Raw genomic sequence first — 20,488 nt, forward strand, 5'->3', positions numbered from 1 at the left:
TTACAATTTATCAAAAGAAAATTTCACTATTTAAGAATTACAACTATCTAAATAGAATTTAATTTCGTCAAAAAATTCAGAATTTAAAAATAAAAAAACCTTTATTTCAAACTTTTTACCTATATTTACATAACACTATAATCGTACGATGACCGATAATACAACTACAATCGTGGAGAAAACAAGCTGAGCTCAAAACAGAATTTAAAAAATAAAAAACAAAAAAAAATGAAAATGCTTTCAGTACTTTTCATTGTATTGTTTTGTATTTTATTTTTATTACAAGTGAGAGAAGAGCTGTCTTTATTAAAACTACACATTTCTGAATCAATTTACTAGTGATGCCAATGTTAAAAAACAACTTTAAAGATTTAAATTTTATTGACAATTATTCATTGTGGTAAATCTCATTTCCAAATTTCGCATTGAAAGCGCCAAATCATTAGTTGCCTTCCTTAGGTTAATTGGTCTAACATTTCCTCAAAATCAGTGTTGATTTAGAGACATTAATTAAACAGAGTGAGTGAAAATTGACAAAACAGACTTCAAAGCATTAATCTCTAACAACTCTAAGTGACTATTAACACCACCTTCGAGGACATTCTATAATGATTGGCCACCTTAACCTTTGATATCGAATCGAGAGAGAAAACGTTGCCAAGAGACGATAATCAAATTGTAGAATCACCAAAGTGATACTCGAACTGCGATTTGTACACCTGGGGCTTCCACTTCCGAAGCCCTCTCTTCACTAATCTCATAGAAAGATGACTCTTGATCAAATTTTATTTTATTTCGTGACGGCTTTGTCTCTTTTTTTATGTTTTCGATTTTTTTATTAATATTGGTTATTGATCGCTTTGACAATACTATATTATGTTATTGAGAGTAAAAGTTTGTCGAACGTAGTGAGGCAAATAATTCAGCTCACTTTTACTCCGACTAACATAATATAGTGTTGTCAAATCCGTAAACGTATTCAGCTCGAGAGTAAAAAGCAACACTTAATTAGCAAGTAAGCGAACAAAATAATCAGGACGCTTTGCAAATACCTAATAAAATCATAGAAACGCTTTAAACAAACATTACGCGTCAATATCAGGGATTAGGTTGATATTTTCGAACGTATATATGAGTTTAACTAGTGCAGTTAGTAGTGCAAAATGTCGAATGATGACAATCTACAATATACCACTCCAGATTTTGCTGAAGCACCGAAAAAAACAAATAACGTAAAAGTAAAAACTCTTAGGTGCAAAAATAGGGTTTTTAGTCATAAAAGTGGTCACTTTTGTGACATGTGCGGATAAAATTTAATTAACGCTTTTCGTATGTGTCTCGTTGTTGGAAAAGGTCGGTCAGGAGTTGCGGTTTTCCTCGGACAACACCAGTTGCGAATTTAGTTGGTGCATAATTGGGTTTTGAGACCAAACTTTACCAATTTGCAAGATATTGCTCTACATTTGAACAAACTTAATCACCTTGCTGTAATTTTAGTAATTCATCAAACCACTAAAACATTTCTCATTGATTTGTTCTATCTCTCTGCACAGATTACTGCGCAAATCGTTTATCACGAGAATCAGAGTCCGTTAGAAGACTTATTTCATTATCTCGACGAATATTGAAAGGCGCAAATGATTAGTTTGTGTCTTAAATTTTACACCAATTTTGGTGGATGCGCCGGGATAGCTAGGCTGCTCCTGCATTTTTGGAAAAACGATTATTTTTTTACTAGATATTTATTAAAACAAACATAAAACCTACAAACTATAGATAAGACGTTTTTTTCAAGTTTCTGATATTTTATCATAAATGGCATTTTTCTCTGGGGCACGAGTTATGCTGCATTACTGTAGTGAGCCTGCAGAATATTTAAATTATGCATTTATGCAAGCATTATCAAAATTTGCATGCGAGAAATTTCTACTAATCAAATGTTATCAAATTTGTGAAGAGCAAAACGATTTTCTCCTATCATGACAATAAATTTCAGATTTCACACAACCTGAAGCAGTGTGCAGAGATATTAATCTTAGTGTAAAATTTTCGCTGAATAGATTTCAGTTTGTAAGGGTAGGTGAAATGTTGCCGCTTACAGATAAATTTCATCAATAATACAAAGTGTTCAAATTCAAACAAAATCAGTAATTTTTTATGTCAACAATTTAGGACTATTTTTTGCATTTATTTATTGATTTTTTCTAGATTATATGACGTTTTTTTAGGATATTTCAGATATTGATTAATATATGAGTGCTTTAGAAAACGTCCTGTAACTTTTATAAACAAGAATAATATACTCGTAATTATGTTAAAACGGATTTTGAAACAAGATTTTTTTTCAATATGTCAACGCTTGGTACGTTCTTTAATGAACACCTTGTATATTAATCTTAATATAGAGTGCTTTGTTACTGAACTTGTTACTACTGTATTATCAGTATCATCAAGGATTCCTTAAGTCCCAAGAGAATTAATCAGATCTATTCTACAATTTACGTGTTACGCATGTTAAATCTATACTATTGGTATTTATGAAATACAAAATAACAATTTCGTGACAAACTCTATTTATTATTTATTTATTGTCCTAATAAAACAAGTCAAAGAATTATTTATACAGGGTGAATATAAAATATGGAACCAAGCGATTCTTTTTTAAATCATTTGCCCCCAGAAAAAAAGTAATATTTTACTAATTTTCTCATAATTTTCCTTAATTTTTTCAAGAATTTTCATAATTTGTTAATAAATAATTGATTTTCTCGGTTTATCTCTAATGTATTTTGATTTCATCAACGTTTCCTTTAATTTATAATATTTTTTATGGTTTTTGATTTCCTCGAATTTTTCCGTCTCCTCTTATTTGTCCTAAATTCCTCTGATTTTGTCAAAATTTCCTCTAACTTACCAATAAATAAAATGATTTCCTTTGATTTTCTTGTTTCCCCTGATTTTTCCTGAAGTCTAACGCTTTTTATGATATCTTTACGATTTTCTCTGACTTCTTCCGATTTTTTCTAATTTTTTTTTGATTTTCTCATGAGTTTTCTTGATTTCTTTAAGATTTTCTCTAATTTACTAGCAACAATATGATTTCTTTTAATTTCCTCATGATTTTCTTTTATTTCTCTTGACTTTTTTTTGTTTTTCAATTTCAACTTTTAATTGCTTTATAGTAAAATTAGTAGGGTAAATGTGAGAGAGATGAACTTTGGAACTTACTAACTCTTCTAGGACTCCAACTTTCATAGTAAAATGTTAAAACTTTGTATTTATAAAGAGAAAAAAATAAACAAAGTATTCAAAAACAATAATTTAATTATAAAATATGGAACCAAGTGGTTTTTTTTTTAATCATTTGCCTCCAGAAAATAATAATTATAATAAATTAAAGTAATATAAAAGATGTGATTATATTTTGAGACCGAAATTTTGTTTTGTTTTTGAGTTATGCGTTTTTTTTTGTCAAAATTTAAATTTATGTAAAAAATTGTTTTGAAAAATTTAAATATAAAATAGACAGTTGTACGTACTCCTTAGATCATAACCTTATTCATGAGATAAATGGTTTTATAGTGAGTTGCCATTTAAAATAATAAAAACGTAGTAGAACTCAAAAACAAAGAAAAATATCGAAAAATGTTATCCTGATAAAACATCACTTTATCATTCTTCAATAATTAGTTTTTCCAAAAAATAAATAGTTTAATATTTCAGTATTTCACAATTTCAAAATATCTATATTTTAGTTTTTTAGTATTTTAGATTCACCAAAATTGACGTTGAAAAATTAATATGAAGAGAAATTCAAAAGTTGAAAATGTTTACAAATCAACACAATTTAAATACCAATCACATTTTTTCACTGTCACAATTTTTGTTTTGCACAAAACAATCTTGATGTGTGAAATAATTATCGATTAGCCGTCACGATTTGAAGGTATATCCCTTGTCACTCTCATTATACTCAATGATAGTATGAGTAAATCCAATGTCCATCATTGTTTGCAAGTAATAAATTATTCATTTAAAATAAGAATTATTTAATCATTGGACGGTGATGTGGGTTACAGAACATTTCAAATCGAAAAAATCCTTTACAAATATTAAATTGATAATTTTGGTTTTCTTAAAAGTGAGCCAAACAAGTAAATATAAATAAAACATCTTTTACGCAGGATGTCGTATAACTGAATAAAAAATCTGAAATAAGGAAGTTTTCAGGAAGATGAAATTTCGTGCTAAAGTTGTTAAAACACTGACTAAACCTCTCAAGAGACCATCTTAAAAGCAGTTTACACTTTTTTTAATAATTTTGTTGTTTGAAATTTTTTGTGGTTTAATTTTTTACTATTCAATGTGTCTCCACACATCAGCATAAATTGTTCATCGTAAATCTTGGAAGGGTGAAGTTTTATAATATTTGCATAAAATTGTCATGTATTATCCTCAGACCGAAGTATGGAAAATAATTTATGTAGACAGATCCACTTAATATTCATGATGTCCATGTTTATAAATAATCTTTCTGGAAATTTTTTATGAGCAGTTTCATGTTACGGAAAAAGTTGAGTGCATTTTACACGTCCATGTTATGAATGGAAATATTATGCGCCATATTTTTCTTGATTTGGTTAATTTTCTTGATTAAAGTTTTAATGGAAATTAGTTTTGTTTGGTTTGGAGCTTGCAGTATTATGTGCACTTGTTAGAGAATCATAAATCACGGTCGCCACTAATTACGCTGATTTCTAAAGAGAACTGGAACTATTACATGCTGTAACTCATTAAAGCTAATTCTGCGGTGCATACATCGCAATAAATCTTACACAGAGTGTTTATTAAACAAAAAAATTAAAACCAAACTAGAAACCCAACAATCGATTTCCATAACTTAGATTATTTAAAAAAAATTAAAAAAGATCGAAGCAGACAAGAGAGAAAAATCATTACTTTCTTCCAAAGTAGAGCTAATAAACATCAATTTTTGGACCTTTGACAAAATTTTGTGCCTTCTTATTAATCTATACATTTAATTTTACAACTTATCTATAAACACATTAAATTCAGAACTTCTAGTTACTTTAACTTTGAAATATCTGGGGTTTTGGCCTCCCTCTGGGGCAAATGTCCTTCTAACCCCTGAAACTAGTCCGGTTTAGATTCAGTTTTTACTAAAAGTTTTTAAGTTTTATTACTTAGAGTTAAGTTTTTCTAAAATTTTTTGCAATAATAATGTGTACTATTACTCCTGTAGAAACCAAAAATATCGTATTTTGCAACAAGTTTTTCTTAATTCGAAAATTACACATGGTGTTTCTTAGATTGCTAATAAAAAATAAAAATACAAATCAAAAATATCCAGAGTACAAATAAGGTAATTGTCAGAAAATAACTGTTTTCAATAGCCCTTCAAAGTGACCACTTTTTTGACTAAATGTCACAAGTATTTTTCATCCATGGAGTAAAAATTCTATTTTTGCGCCTAGGCGTTTGTACTTTTATTATGACATTATTAACATTTACCAATGTTGTTCCTTTTTGTTTCTTTTGCGGAATTTCTGAAGAGGTACATTGTAGGATCATCAGCACTTTGCACTACTAACTGCACTAGTTAAATTAATAAATTAAAAATCTCAACACAAATTTCGATACTGTCGCGTGATGTTTGTTTATAAACGTTGTAATGATTTCACTACTTGCAAAGCGTCTTAAGTATTTTGTTCATTTACTTGCTAATTAGAGTGTTGCCTTTTTCTCTCAATCTGAATACGTTTGCGCACAAAATAGTACGTGTTTTTTAAAGTAAAAGTGAGTTTATCACTTTTACTCTTAATACCATAATATACTATTAATTTTTATCATGAAACTTTATAACGCTGTATATCGGCAACGAGGCTTCATAAGACTATCCTTTATTTGACATTTTAGTGTTACTTTTTGATATAGAATATGTGACTGAAATTTTTCGCGGTATATGAACTGAATTTTAGTTTGAAAAAAGAATCTGATATCGTCACAAAACCAGAAAAAATGGAAAAAGTGTGAAGAAGTGTAACTGCGTTTTATTTCTTATCACAAGTTTTAAAACTGTAAACTTTAATAGTATATTAAATATCAATTTAAAAAGTCCTTAAAAGTTTAATTGTTGTGCAGATTTATTCTACTTCCATCAAGCAAGCGAGTGGAAAATTCTGTTGTTTCCTACTCTATAGATACATCTCCTCGTAACCCATAGAAATACGAGGTGTGATCAATAAAAACGGTGAATGGGTCCTCAAAAAAATACAATTTATTCAACTTTGATTAAAAATTCTTTTGTAATTTGGCTTTTTGTTGCCTAAAAATAATACAGTGTGTCCCAAACCACCATATTTGCCTGATTTATTACTCTGTGAGTTTTATAGAGTCAAACTGAGAGTGATTTTTTGGAAAAGTAATTTCTGTTTTTGTTTAGTTCCAAAATGAAACTGTACTTTATTTGCTTTATAATATTTTTGTTTTTCCAACTTAAATAAGAATAGCTTAATCTAGTTAACTGACCTCGCAACATGGCCGAGGATCCTATTTCAAATAAATTTTTTGTTCGACTTACTAGTTCTAGTGTTTTACTCATTTATAGTAACTTTTTTCTATTTTTGTTTCTGTTTATAATAAAGCAGAAAACATCTTTAAAAATACATAACTAGAATTTTGAGTTTCCCAATGTCAATAAATCTTTGCTAGATTTGATTTCTTTAATATTATTTTTGTTTTTCCAACTCTCATAATAGCATAATAATCTAGTTTATATTCTATTTTTATTTTTTATTATCACAAAAAATTCTGATTTTTCTATGACTGCAAATCCTTTCCTAAAAATAGTCGACCTCGCAACATGACCGAAGGCCCTTGTTCAAATAAATTTTTAATTCTAGTTACCAGTTTTAGTAGTTGAATAAAAAGTATGGAACCAAACGTTTTTTCCTTAAACTATTTATTTTTTTGGAAAAACTAAATGATGAATGATAAAGTACTATAAAAATGTTTTATCGAGAATAAAATTTTTCGAAATTTTATTTTGTTTTTGAGTTGTACAAAATTTTTATTTTTTTTTAATGGCAACCCATTATAAAACCAGTTTTCTCACGAAGGTTATGATCTAAACTTTACAACTATCTATACAGGCTGCACCAGAACTCGCGCCCCAGAGAAAAATGCCATTTAGGTAAGGTACCAAGAACACGGAAAAGATGTTAAAAAAATTTTATCTATAAAAATTTCGAAGTTATGAAGGTTTAAATTTTGCACTTTGACTCTATTTATTTCTATTGAACAAATATTTTTCCAAGTTTTTTTGCTATAGGCAATTAAAAAAGGAAACAAGGAAGCTGTATCCTAAATTGTAACTCTGTTTAATGTTATTTGTGGCTTTTATTGGCAAAATTTTTGTACCTTTACTAGATAATTGTAAAAAAACATATACAAGATCATCAGTATCAACAAGTAGACATAAAAAAATGTCAAATTTCAAAAAATAATTGTCAAAATTTTTTGACAGATAGAATTTTTTAAACATTTTTCCATGTTACTGGAATCTTACCTTACTTAAAATTTGTCTCTGGGGCGCGAGTTCTGGCGCACCCTGTATTTAATTTAAATAAAATTACATAAATTGCAATTTTAGCAAAAAAAAACGGTCAAAAACAAAACGAAATTTTGTTCTCAAAATACGATCACATTTTTTATATTATTTTAATTCATATTAACTATTATTTTCTAAAGACAAATGATTAAAAAAACGCTTTGTTTCATACTTTATATTCACCCTGTAGTGTTTATCACATTTTTTTTTTCAGTTTTCTTATTTTCATTTTAAAACAGAGAACATCTGTATAAAAAACAAAGTAGAATTTTGTTTTTACTTGTAATAAGATTTAAGTCCATCCACTTTATGAAGAAACCTCGTACGTAAATTCTAACCGAATCTGACAATTTTAGAATTTTAGTTTAGCGTAAAAGCACCCAGTTTTCCACAATTTGCAGAACATTTCCCGGCAATAAAAAAATATGGCAACAAAGGAGAAAAATAATAGATTTTGTTCGCTGATCATCAATAAGTAAATAAAGAAAACGAGCGGAAAATCTGCAGATTTGTGGCTGTAGCAACATTAGCAATCTCTGAAAGCTCAATTTATTATTGTAGGATCCAGTTGTGATGTAGTGATAAATAGCGATACGAATAAAAACGGTACGATAGTAAGTCCTTCATATCCTGCGCCCTATCCATCACGGACGACGTGTAGATACGAGTTTCAAGGACGAGGAAAAGAAAGGGTCCAAATCGTCTTCCAAGATTTCAATTTGTATCGCTCCACGGACGACTCGACTGAGTGAGTATTTCACACAAAAAAAAACATAATCATTGTAAGCTAAACGATTATTAATGTTGGAAAAGTGGGTTAATTGAAATAAACGAAACACAATTTAACTGAACGTAAAGTTTCAAATCAAGTTAACTTGACTGCAGAGATACACGGCGAAATAATGAATAAATTGCTCTTCTTACGGTTGGAATGCAAAATAAAATCACTTTCTGGAGGTAAACACAAATCTCGTGATGTTTATTCATAAATTCTGACGTATTAAATTCTTAAACTTGAAGTAAGAGTATAAGAGTAGCAATTTTTTCCACATAAAAATAACGCTTTCAATTGCTCACAAAATTTTATCATATAACTTTATCACCCTGTATATCCGTAACGAAGCTTTATAGGACTATGGTTCACTTGAAAAATTAGTGTTATTTTTCGACGTAGAACATGTAGTTGCAATTTTTTGCAGTATTAGGAAAACACCCTGTATACAGAATGTTCCGAATAAATCGCACATTAGAAGTATTCTGAGTTCTAACAGTGTTATTTATCTATAAAATTGTATATAGTCATAATCGGTTGCTGCTCTATGAAAATATTTTCAAGATGGTGGCACTTCCGGTTATACCAGAACGGGGCATCAACTTTGTTATTTTAAGTAGAAAGCTATGTTTTTATAGCGTTTTTAGATTCCTCGAGTTTTTCTATAAATGTTATATTGACCTTTCCTAGACCTAAGTCCAGCTGTTTTTAATGTTTTTTTATTTTTTTGAAAAATTTTCTCTTCGAAAATCAATAACTTTAAATTTTGAAACCGTATTTGGGCATTTAAAAGAAAAAGGTTTAATTTTTCTTTTGGTGGATTTATAATTTAAAAAAATTAATAACAAATCCACAAAATTTGGGGTCATATTTGCGGAAATTCAAATACCTACCCATAACTTAATTTTCCGAAAACATCCCATTTTTTTGTTTAATTTAATTCTACTTTAATCTGTAGTAACATTTACGGCACCTATGTTTAATAGTTTTCAAATTGTATTAACTTTTTTTTGATATTTCGGAAAATTCATTAGCCTTAGCTAGATCAACAGAAATTGCCATGAAAATTAAAAAAAAATGAAAATCAAAATTACTTAAATTTAGATTAAATGAATTTAAATTACGAGTATATTTAACACATTTGTAAAAAAAATTATTCCATGACAAACTATGTGAAAATAACTGTATATAATAATAAATTTCTTGTATTGTAAAGAAGTCAAGATAACTTAAAAACCATTAAATATAAATATACAGATCGATGCAGAATTAAATTCACTTTCATTTAGTAAAAATAAGGCATTTTATTAAAAAAAATTGAGTTTCCCAAACATAACCTTCAATTTTATCCATTGTTAATTATTTTTTCAATGAAGAATACACTAAAGAAAAAATGTAACCTTTCTTTTTTATATGCCCAAATACGATTTCAAAATAATAAAAAATGACAATTATCGATTTTTAAAAATAAAGGTGCAAATCTAAAAATTTTCAAAAAAATCGCAATATTTTGTAAACAATTAAACTTAAGTATAGGAAAGGCTTCTTGAGTTTGACTTTACTTGAGTAATCCAAAACTGAGACTCATTTCCGGTATGACCGGAAGTGCCGCCATCTTGAAAATATTTTTATTGAGCAGAACTTAATTTATTATGGCTATAAGCAAATTTTTAAGTACACTGTCAGAACTTACAATGGTTTAGCCAAAAAAGCCTGTATACAGGGTGTTTTCTCAATTCAACGATATTCCTATGAAGCTTCATTACGATTATACAGTATGATAAAATTTACCTAGAGCACGTCACTGGACATTTTAATTTTATTTTGTTAATTAGTGTTGTTTTTTTTTATGTAGAGTATATGATTGTAATTTTTTGCAATATTAAGACATTATCCTGTATATTTTAAAGTTTTTTTTAATGTGCGTATTTACTTATTTTTTTATTGGAACAATTAATTTGACTTTTATTAATCAATTCAAAAAATTAAAAAAAAAAACGAAAACTCATGTATTTGTGAGATTTTTTATACATACAGGATGTTAAAAAGAATTGTAAAATATTTTAGGAGGTAATAGGTAATAAATTATTCATTTTTTGAAACTTCTAGTAAAAATTCTAAAAATTTTTACATCGTTACTTTGCGGACTCATGTTCATTAGGGCTTTTTTGTTTGTTTTACAAATGTAAAAATAATCTTCATGCAGATTATACAGTATGATAAAATTTACGTAGAGCACGTCACTGGACATTTTTATTTTAATTTGTTTATTAGTGTTGTTTTTTTTTTTTGATGTAGAGTATATAATTGCAATTTTTTGCAATATTAAGACATTACCCTGTATATTTTAAAGTTTTTTTAAATGTGCGTATTTACTTGTTTTTTTATTGGAACAACTAATTTGACTTTTATTTATCAATTAAAGAAATTTAAAAAAAACGAAAACTCATGTAGGTAATAAATTATTCATTTTTCTAAACTTCTAGTAAAAATTCTAAAAATTTTCACGCCGTTCCGTTACTTTGCAGATCCATGTTTTCTAAGACTTTTTTGTTTGTTTTAGTTCAGACTATTACCTCCTTAAATATTTTACAATCTTTTTTTAGCACGTGTCTCAATTATTCAAAAAATCGAGTTTTAAAGAGCCCATTTGGGTACGACAACTCTTGAATAATTTAATTTTGTTGTAAGTTTCCTCTTTTATGAGTGAAATAACGGGTCTTGGCCCCTTTTCTAGGTGCGACAACCAGGATTCCCTGATGGCCTTCGTCCACATAGACGGTAGAATGGAAAAAATCGACAGTTTTTGCGGCAACACATTGCCGAAACCTGTCATGTCCAATGGTCCTAGACTAAAGCTAGAATTTCAAAGTCTTTTCGCGTCGCGATACTCAAGAGGCTTTAAAGCGACTTACAGTTTTACAGAAAGTAAATATTCCACAAGACTCAAGTCTCATTTCTAATCTCATGAATTATTTCATTCCAGATTTTGGTATTAAAACCGGCACGCAATTGTCGGATTACCCATGTGCCTTCGTATTTAATAGTAATGAATCTAAAAATGGATTTTTCTACAGCCCCAATTATCCCGGTTTGTACCCGAGAGACACTGAATGTCACTACTTTTTCCACGGAAATATCAAGGAAAAAGTGCACTTGCACTTCAACTACTTCGACGTTGAAGGAGTGTTACCGTAAGTAACTCATTACTGACTTTCTATTACCTACCTACAGGGCTGTACCCAAAGAGGGGATTAGGAGGTTCAACCTTTTTTTTGTTATTTTAGTGAGTTAATTTTAAATTTTTGTGAATTAATTTTTCATGTGTTAATTATACAGTGTTTCATTTTTATTGTTAGGTAGAAATTTAAATACTTGATGGAATATTTAATTCTAAGACAAAAGTGTTTCGAAAAATGCTATGAAAAGGGAGCTACACCTCCTAAAAAAAGTACGTTTTTGAAAGAGTTTTTTCCTAATATTTCAGAATAGATAAAATTACAAAATTTGGTACCTTTATACAGGGTGGGGCATCGGTTACGAGCACTTGATAAATCGCGATTTCAAATTAATTAAAACTGGCAATATTTCATATACCTAACTAATTATTGATAGGGTATAATTTGATAATTTTTCTATTTTTTTTGGATAATAATTGAGTCCGTAACAGTTTTGTGTGTTTTATGAATACTTTCTGTTAATTTACCTATAAAATTTTTACACTAAATGAATCTGTACCTGTCAGCGCATCAAAATTTGATATCACAATTTCAAATTTTGACTTGGTTATCCAAATAATCCCTTTTTTATTTAAACATAATCCAGACCGTGATTTATGACAAAATGGTATAATTTGCCAACAAAAAAATCATTTACTGCTAGCCGACCTTTAAAAGGTCTTTTTGTTGTAAACTTTGGAATCTTACCCAAACTGCAGTTCCCCATTGTCACCTAAATTTACGATGGCACAAGTAGCAGGTCATAAATAAAAATGATTTTCAAAGTTAAGATGGAAAATTGCGTTTAATTCAAAATCTAATTGGTTTTTTTGTTCTGATTTTGTAAACAATTATAAGAAGTGAATCTGCGTGGGACAGAATAAAAATTAGAATTAAATTATTTGGGAGAAAATTACTTTTTATTTTTGGCTTTGTTTGTGAATGAAAAATTACCAAAAAATTAGAGAATGTACCTTACTAATGCCCAGGTAAGTGTGAAAAAATTCAACAATTTTATTAAATTAGAAGTGGGGATTTTCTTTTTGGGCGTAACGGATGCCCCACCCGGTATGTACACCTAAACAAATGCCAAATAACAAAATTTTTAATCAGGGGCGTCCTAAACGGTAAAACAATTTTAATTTTTTATTTTTATGCTGTTTATGGTCTGTAACATAAATTTTTAAACCGATTTTTACTAAAAATCCGTAAATTGTATCGAAAAAACACAAAAAACCTTTCTTTATGAAAAATTATGAAATTTTGTTGCTGAAAGTGGCAAGAAACCACAGGCAATATAGTTAGAGTAAATTTTTACCCTAATCTCATCTTGTTTAGGAAGCCCCTAATTAAAAATTTCAACATTTTATTTTTGTACTTGTTTAGGTATATAAAAGTTATCATCTGTACAAAACTTTGAATTTTTTTTCAAAAATGATTTCGGAAATATGGAAAAAAACTATTAAAAGACGCACCCTTTGCGTAGCATTTTTCGATATATGTTCATAGAAAATGTTTGTTTTAGAAATGAATATTCTATCTTCTGTTTAAATTTGTAACAATAAAAAGTATTAAAAAAATATTTTATTTTTTGTTATTTTGTGAGTTAATTTGTATTTTTTTATGTTTAATTAGGATCTCTTATTTTAATTTAAAATAAAAACGTGTACTTAGAGATGTTTGCTTTTTATCCGCCTTCTTTCATTTCATTTTCATGGACCAACAAGAAACCCCTCCTGAAATAAAATCCTGGTTACGGCCCTGCCTACCTACCCACTTTTGTGAATAAAGTTGTATTCAAACCTCGGTGCAAAGTTAACTTTCTAATCTCTCGACAAATATAAACAATTTACGCTTTGGTGTGTGATATACTATTTATTTATTTTTTGTATAAATTAAGTAAATTCAATTTTTTCAGCTGTGAGGCGATTTCGGCCAGTGATTATGTCGAGTTTTCCAACTTTATGACTCGTGATCGAAAATACTCGCGACATTGTGGGCAATTAAAGGAGTTTAGTATCGAATCCGATCGAAAATTTTTTCGAGTCACGTTTCGATCCAATGATCGTCTCGATGGAACCGGTTTCAACGCAACTTACCAGTTTCTGGACGAAGTGGAGACTTATACTGCCAAAACCGACAAAACCAACAGCAGCTGCGCTATTGGTAGGTAATTTATACAGGGTGTCCGGAAAAAAATATTGATTGATATAGAGAGATGATTTCCTTAGGTCAAGAAAGAAAAAAACTTCTTATGGACATATGTCCGGAAACGCCTCCTAAGAAAGCTAGCGCGGTAACTTAACCTTATACATAGAAAAAGAAATAACAGAAGTGAGATTTTTCCAACGAAATGTCGTATTCTGACGGAAAAATTCTCGAGCAACGTTTCCAAAACCAAAATTTTTCTAAAAAGTTATTACAATACTGAAAAAAAAAACATGTGCTCATCATTTTTTAAGGGCTTAACCTCGCTTAGGAAGCATTTCCGGGCATAAGTCCACAGGAACTTTTTTCCTATATTGACCCAAAAAACCACCCCCCGAAATCTTTAGGCTTTTTTTTAGACACCCTATATATGACAAAACAATAACCCAGATTTTCAGTTAAAATTCGTTTTCTAAAACAATTATTCTGTTTCAGGTAAACCGGAGGAAGTGTTTATTATCATTTTTGTATCAGTGTTAATCAATATATCGACATAAACAAAAATAAACAATAAACATTTCGAAAGCAATACGATTTTAGGACGAATTTTACAAATGTGAAAATAATCTTCATGCATTTGTACATTTAAAAGGCTGTTTTAAATTCTTGAAAACCTAATGTTTTTATTTTTTTTAAGTAAAATCTTCCAATTTGTTAAAAATCTGATAGTTTAACTCACATATCTGTAAGGTTCATTTAATCATCAAAGGAATGGTTAATAAATGAGCTAATTGTTAAACACTGAATTTTTTTCAGTCATTGGATTTATAAAATCTATTGTACAGGGTGTTCCCTTTTTATTGTTATAAATTTAAAAAAAAGTTATGTAAGGGAGCTACACCCCTCAAAAGGGGTACGGGTACGTTTTTAAATGTTTTTTTCTAATATTTCAGGATAGATAAAACTACAAAATTAGATAACCTTTATACACCTAAACGAATTCCAAGATAAATGTCAAAATGTTTAATCAGGGGCGTCCTAATTTTATTTTATATTTTTATGCTGTTTATGGTCTGTAACATAAATTGTAAACTGATTTTACTCAAAATCGGTAAGTGGAAAAACGCAACATCTTTTTTATGAAAAACTATGAAATTTCGAATTTTGTTGATGAAATAAGTAGTACTTTTTACCCTAAACCTACTCAGTTTCGGAAGCCCTTAATTAAAAATTTCAACATTTTATCTTTGAATTCGTTTAGGTGTATAAAAGTTATCATCTATACCAAATTTTGTAATATTATATAAAGTGGTTTCGTTTCAGAAATATTGGAAAAAACCTATTGCGTATCATTTTTCGAAACATGTTCATAGGAAATTTTAGTCTTAAATATCTATCTCATGTTTAAATTTGTGACAATAAAAACGAAACACCCTGTAGTTTGTGTTATGCAAAATAAACCGATTCACTGTACTAAGTTTATGATAAAATGTTAAATTGTAGACTGTGAAGACAAGGACCCTTTGTATATAAAAATAGTGCACAATAAATATGATTTGTTATAAATGTCTACTTTTTTAATTAAAAACATATTCTTGACGCACTTAACAAATATATACACATGCGTCAGCTTTATAATTTATTTATAAAAACTTAAGCACGCTTGTGATAAAATTTTTATTTTTGTTCACTCTTCACTGTAAGGAAATTGCTGTAGACAGAAACATTTTCATATGAGGTTCAAAACTGTTCATTTTTGAGGGCAAAAAAACGATTCTTTTTCTGACTTTTGCTTGTCTCGAAATTTTCAAAAACTGTGCAATTTATTTTGTGTTTTTGTCTCTAAATCCTCCTAGATATTTTTTCCTGCCGTTTAAAGACTATACAGGGTGTGTTAAAAAATTTTGGCAATTACTTTTTGACATTTGACATTTTTTATGTCTATTTAATGATATTGATGATCTTTTATATATTTTTTATAATTACTTAATAAAGATACAAAACTTTTGACAATAAAATCCACAAATAACATTAGAGTTACAATTTAGGATACAGCTTCCTTGTTTCCTCTCCTAATAGCCCGTAGCAAAAAACTTGAAAAATAATTTTTCCTACAGAAATAAATAGAGTCAAAGCGCAAAATTTAAACTCTCATAACTTCGAAATTTTTCTAGATAGAATTTTTTCCATGTTCCTGGTGGATTATATGGGATTTTTCTAATCTGACGCACCCTGTATGTTTTCAAATTAAATCAAAAACCGGAACTACCAAATTCTTTCATTAAAATTCTCTACATGTGGTAATTCCAACTAAACCAAGACTTTTTTATCTTTGCATGTAAGAAAATTGAAGAAGGAAAAAAAAACTTGTGCAAATAAGGTTAAAATGTTTTTTTTTTATTTTTTATAGACTCTGAGTAAAACAATAAAATCTTCTTTATTATAAGATTCTATAATAATATTAAGATATAATAATGCAAATCAAATAACACATACATAGAAAGAAGTATGTATTTGAGGTCTAAATAATAATAATTAGTTCAGACTGAAAAATAATATTAATCTTTGATTGTTATAACCACTGCGTTACCGGAAAAAGAGTATGAAATTTTATGTGGACCATAGAACTGTCTAAAACCCGGACACTTATCGAAGGGATATTTTTGATGCATCCTAAATTTATCCGAAGTTCCATCTCTAAAAGTCAGTGTCATTTCAAAAGGACAATGGGAAGCAAATTTATTTATTTGTGCTGTTTTTCTTTGTATGGAAAAAGAAGGAATCTCTGCTCTATTGAAAAGAGGACGAGCACCAAGCCAGTCAAATGGATCCATTGACGACATAGTAGCACTAATTATATCTTTACTGGATAAGTTAACAACTGCAAGAACTGTGTTATACTCGTATAGTGCCATTTCAGACGCTACTTTCTGTCCAACGCTGATAATTAGTATAATACTAATTAAAGTTGATAAAGACGCCATTGCTGTTGGTCAGTAAATGTTACCTACAAAAACAATTCATTGTATAGATGATGTACAGGGTGTTAAAAAAAGATTGTAAAATATTTAACTAGGTAATAGTATGGACCAAAATAAACAAAAAAAATTAATAAGCATGGTTCCGCAAAGTAACGCTTTCCGAGATATCGAATGTGAAAATTTTGGAATTTATACTAGAAGCTTCTCTTGAAGATTGCAGATTGGACAAATATTTATTAAAACATTTTTTGTTCTGGTTCATACTATTACTTCCTGAAATATTTTACAATTTCAACTATACAGAGTGCGCCAGAACTCGCACCCCAGAGAAAAATGCCATATAAAGTAAGATACCAGGAACATGAAAAAAATGTTTAAAAAATTTTATCTATAAAAATTTCGAAGTTATGAGGGTTTAAAGTTTGCACTTTGACTCTATTTATTTCTGTTGAAAAAATAATTTTCCAAGTTTTTTTGTTATAGGCTATTAAAAGAGAAAACAACGAAGCTGTATCCTAAATTGTAACTCTGTTCAATGTTATTTGTGGCTTTTATTGGCAAAATTTTTGTCCCTTTACTAAATAATTGTAAAAAAACTTATACAAGAACATCAGTATCATTAAGTAGATATAAAAAAATGTCAAATGTCAAAAAATAAATGTCAAAATTTTTTGACAGATAGAATTTTTTAAACATTTTTTTCATGTTCCTGGTATCTTAGCTTACTTGGAAATTTTCTCTGGGGCGCGAGTTCTGGCGCAGCCTGTATTTTACCCAAACAGTAAAAATCGTAGAAAAAATTGAAGTTCACAGTTGAGGGCTATTTTTGGCTCATTTGAAGCATAATAGCAGAAAATACAATTGACAACATAAACAAAAATACACAGTAAGCATTTCAAAAGAAATACGATTTTCTTCAAACATTTCTATACTTAAAAGGCTGTTTTAAGTTTTTTGAATGAAAACTTAATGTTTAACTTTTTCTTTCAATTTGTTAAAAATCTGATAGTTTTACTCACATAACTGTAAGGTTCATCTAATCATCAAAGGAACGGTTAATAAATGAGCTAATTGTTATGGTAGTGGTCAGAAGTTAAGTACTTGAAACACTGATTTTTTTTCAGTCATTGAATTTATAAAATCTATTATACAGTGCGATCAAAAAGTCTGTCTATCAAGCAAGCGTAGAAATTTAAAACGTATGTCTGTGGAAGATAAAATGTCATAATAACAAATGAGAAATGTCAAAATATTTTTTATGTAGATTATAACAGGAAACGAACTGCCATGCAACTACGTCCTCAACTAAGACCCCTACTTGATAGAAAGACTTTTTTGATCGCACTGTAGTTTGTGTTATGCAAAATAAACCGATTTACTGATACTAAGTTAAAATAGTGCACAGTAAATATGATTTGTTATAAATGTCTACTTTTTATTAAATGCGAAAAAAAAACAGGTTTTTAACGCACTTAACAAATATGTACACAAGCGTCAGCTTTATCATTTATTTATAAAAACTTAAGCACGCCTGTGATAAAATTTTTGTTTTGTTCACTCTCCACTGTAAGGAAATTGCTGTAGACAGAATTTTTTTTATAAGGTTCAAAACTTATACTTTTGTTTTTTTTTTAACTTTTTTTTAAATCTTCAAAGTATAATGCGTAAATAATTTAAATAAGTAAATAAAACACAAAATTTTGTTCTTGTAAAATATTTGGAAGGTTTTGTTGTAGTTTTTATGTCACAACTTGACTAAAACCGTTTATATTTGAAAGTTTTTATCGTGTGATTTGTAAAAATGCCAAAACTGACAAACAGTAATATGAAAATTGTCAATCAAACGCATTTTTTTTGAGTTGTCATTTGCTTCTATTTTTTTTGGTTGCAATATAAATAGAGACACAAAATAAATACCTGTTTTCTAAAATCGTCTATAAAAAGAACGAAATAGTCCGTAAAGTGGTACTTTTTTTAAATCACAATCGACTGTGAAAAAAAAACAATTTAAAAGGTTACAAAGCCTTAACCAACACCTTTTTAAAGCACCAATATTTTTTCTATTTCTGAAACACGATGTATACAGGAAAAAAAAATTCCAAGAAATAATATGCTTCAAAAACAGTTTTTGATAACCCAAAAAATTTGAATTGTTTTGTAGTCGCAGTATTTTTTTAGTTGTGCCCAAATAACGTTTTTGGAAGGGAAAACATTTACAATTTTAGCATTTTTTATTAACAAATAAGGTTTGAAATGTTTTGTTTCCTGCAATTTATTTCAAACGTCTTGTCGTGGAATTACATTTTACAAATAAAAAACTTATTATTTTTGAAATCGTACGTAAATTAATTGAAATAGTCGGTAAATTAATCCAAAATAGTCCGTAAAGTGGAACTTTTCACTAATTGAAATCGTCGTTGAAATAATTACGATTTTAGAAAAGAAAAGAATTTTACTTCAGCAATAATATTTATTTTCTTAAATAGATATTTTAATTCTTTAAAAATGACATTTTAATATTATTTTTTTATTAATTAGGGAAGGTAATTTTGTGTTTTTTATTAGCAAGAGTTGCATCAAGAATATTTAAAAATTAAAAAAATATTAAAATTATATTAAAAATACAGGGAGAACTCGCGCCCCAGAGAAAAATGCCATATAAGGAAAGATACCAGGAACATGGAAAAATTTTATCTATAAAAATTTCAAAGTTATAATAAGAGTTTAAATTTTGCACTTTGACTCTATTTCTGTTGAAAAAAAAATGTTCCAAGTTTTTTTGCTACAAGCCATTAGAAGAGAAAACAAAGAAGCTGTATCCTAAATTGTAACTCTGTTCAATGTTATTTGTGGTTTTTATTACACCCTGTAAGAAAATGTCAAATTTCAAAAAATAAATGTTTTGACAGATAAATTTTTTTAAATATTTTATCCATGTTCCTGGTATCTTATCTTACGTGAAATTTTTCTCTGGAGAGCGAGTTCTTACACACCCTGTATACAGTATGTCCCCGAATAGGTGAAACGACTCTTGTACAACAAAAACAAAAACAAACATTTTGCAACAAAAATTTGCTTTAAATTTTCATTTTTTGGGTTCATCCTTGCTTAGTTAAAAACTAACTATTTCTAACATAATTTGAGTTATGAAAAATCATGTAAGCCTAAAATTTTAAAAAATCTATTTTTCTGTAAAGTGCCTTTATGTTCAAAAAGTTATTAAGTTGTTCACAATCAGCATCTAGGCCCTTATAACAATTTTCAAAGTCATCGGTCAACTGTGATTTTTAATTTTCTGTTGTAGATTTGTAAAAAATGCAATTTTTTAAGTTTTTTTGTGTTATTTTATTTATTTGTAATAAAAAAACTATTAAAAATAAAATTCTTTGATTTGTGGAATAATAAACACCAAAAAAATTAAAAACCATAGTTGGCCTAGTCTTGATTCTAAATATTTTATTCTATTAATTTTTGTTGTATTTGCCACATAAATTACACTTTACCTACAAAAAGATACGTTTTTTTGTAATTAAGTCATACTTAGTTTTTCGAAATTATATTATGTTGACCAAGCAGGGCTAAACTCCAAAAAAATAAAATTTAAATCTAGAATTTATATCTTTTTTTTTTGGAAGAGTCGTTTCACTTATCTGGGGACGCACTATATTTGTTAGCAAAAACAATGATATTTTTATATTACATATTGTATTTGTGACTTATCATAGGTATTTATTATACT

At 28.4% G+C, this 20,488-nt stretch overlaps 1 protein-coding gene and 2 long non-coding RNA genes across 5 annotated transcripts in view; 1 reads left to right on the forward strand and 2 right to left on the reverse strand.

The window, feature by feature from the left end:
- The window catches only part of LOC123009503 (suppressor of lurcher protein 1), a 190,375-nt gene extending 175,060 nt beyond the window's left edge, over nt 1-15,315 (forward strand). For all 3 annotated transcript variants that reach the window (XM_044405879.1, XM_044405880.1, XM_044405878.1), the window contains 5 exons: nt 8,192-8,378; nt 11,140-11,330; nt 11,389-11,596; nt 13,539-13,786; nt 14,264-15,315. In XM_044405879.1, coding sequence (XP_044261814.1) covers nt 8,192-8,378; nt 11,140-11,330; nt 11,389-11,596; nt 13,539-13,786; nt 14,264-14,325 — 896 coding nt within the window. In that variant the 3' untranslated portion in view covers nt 14,326-15,315. The remainder of the gene's footprint in view (nt 1-8,191; nt 8,379-11,139; nt 11,331-11,388; nt 11,597-13,538; nt 13,787-14,263) is intronic.
- An 871-nt stretch (nt 15,316-16,186) lies between these two features.
- LOC123009858 lies at nt 16,187-16,493 on the reverse strand. Its single transcript, XR_006413044.1, has 2 exons — nt 16,359-16,493; nt 16,187-16,313 (listed from the first exon to the last, which is right to left on the reverse strand). It is a non-coding gene; the product is annotated as an uncharacterized LOC123009858 (long non-coding RNA).
- Nucleotides 16,494-16,514: 21 nt separating this feature from the next.
- LOC123009857 lies at nt 16,515-17,981 on the reverse strand. Its single transcript, XR_006413043.1, has 3 exons — nt 17,769-17,981; nt 16,696-16,775; nt 16,515-16,649 (listed from the first exon to the last, which is right to left on the reverse strand). It is a non-coding gene; the product is annotated as an uncharacterized LOC123009857 (long non-coding RNA).
- Nucleotides 17,982-20,488: the final 2,507 nt, after the last annotated feature.

Source organism: Tribolium madens, unplaced genomic scaffold, assembly GCF_015345945.1.
Source record: "Tribolium madens isolate multiple individuals breed KSU strain unplaced genomic scaffold, Tmad_KSU_1.1 Scaffold_7;HRSCAF=85;Tcas5.2_LG10, whole genome shotgun sequence".
Taxonomy (NCBI): Eukaryota; Metazoa; Arthropoda; class Insecta; order Coleoptera; family Tenebrionidae; genus Tribolium; species Tribolium madens.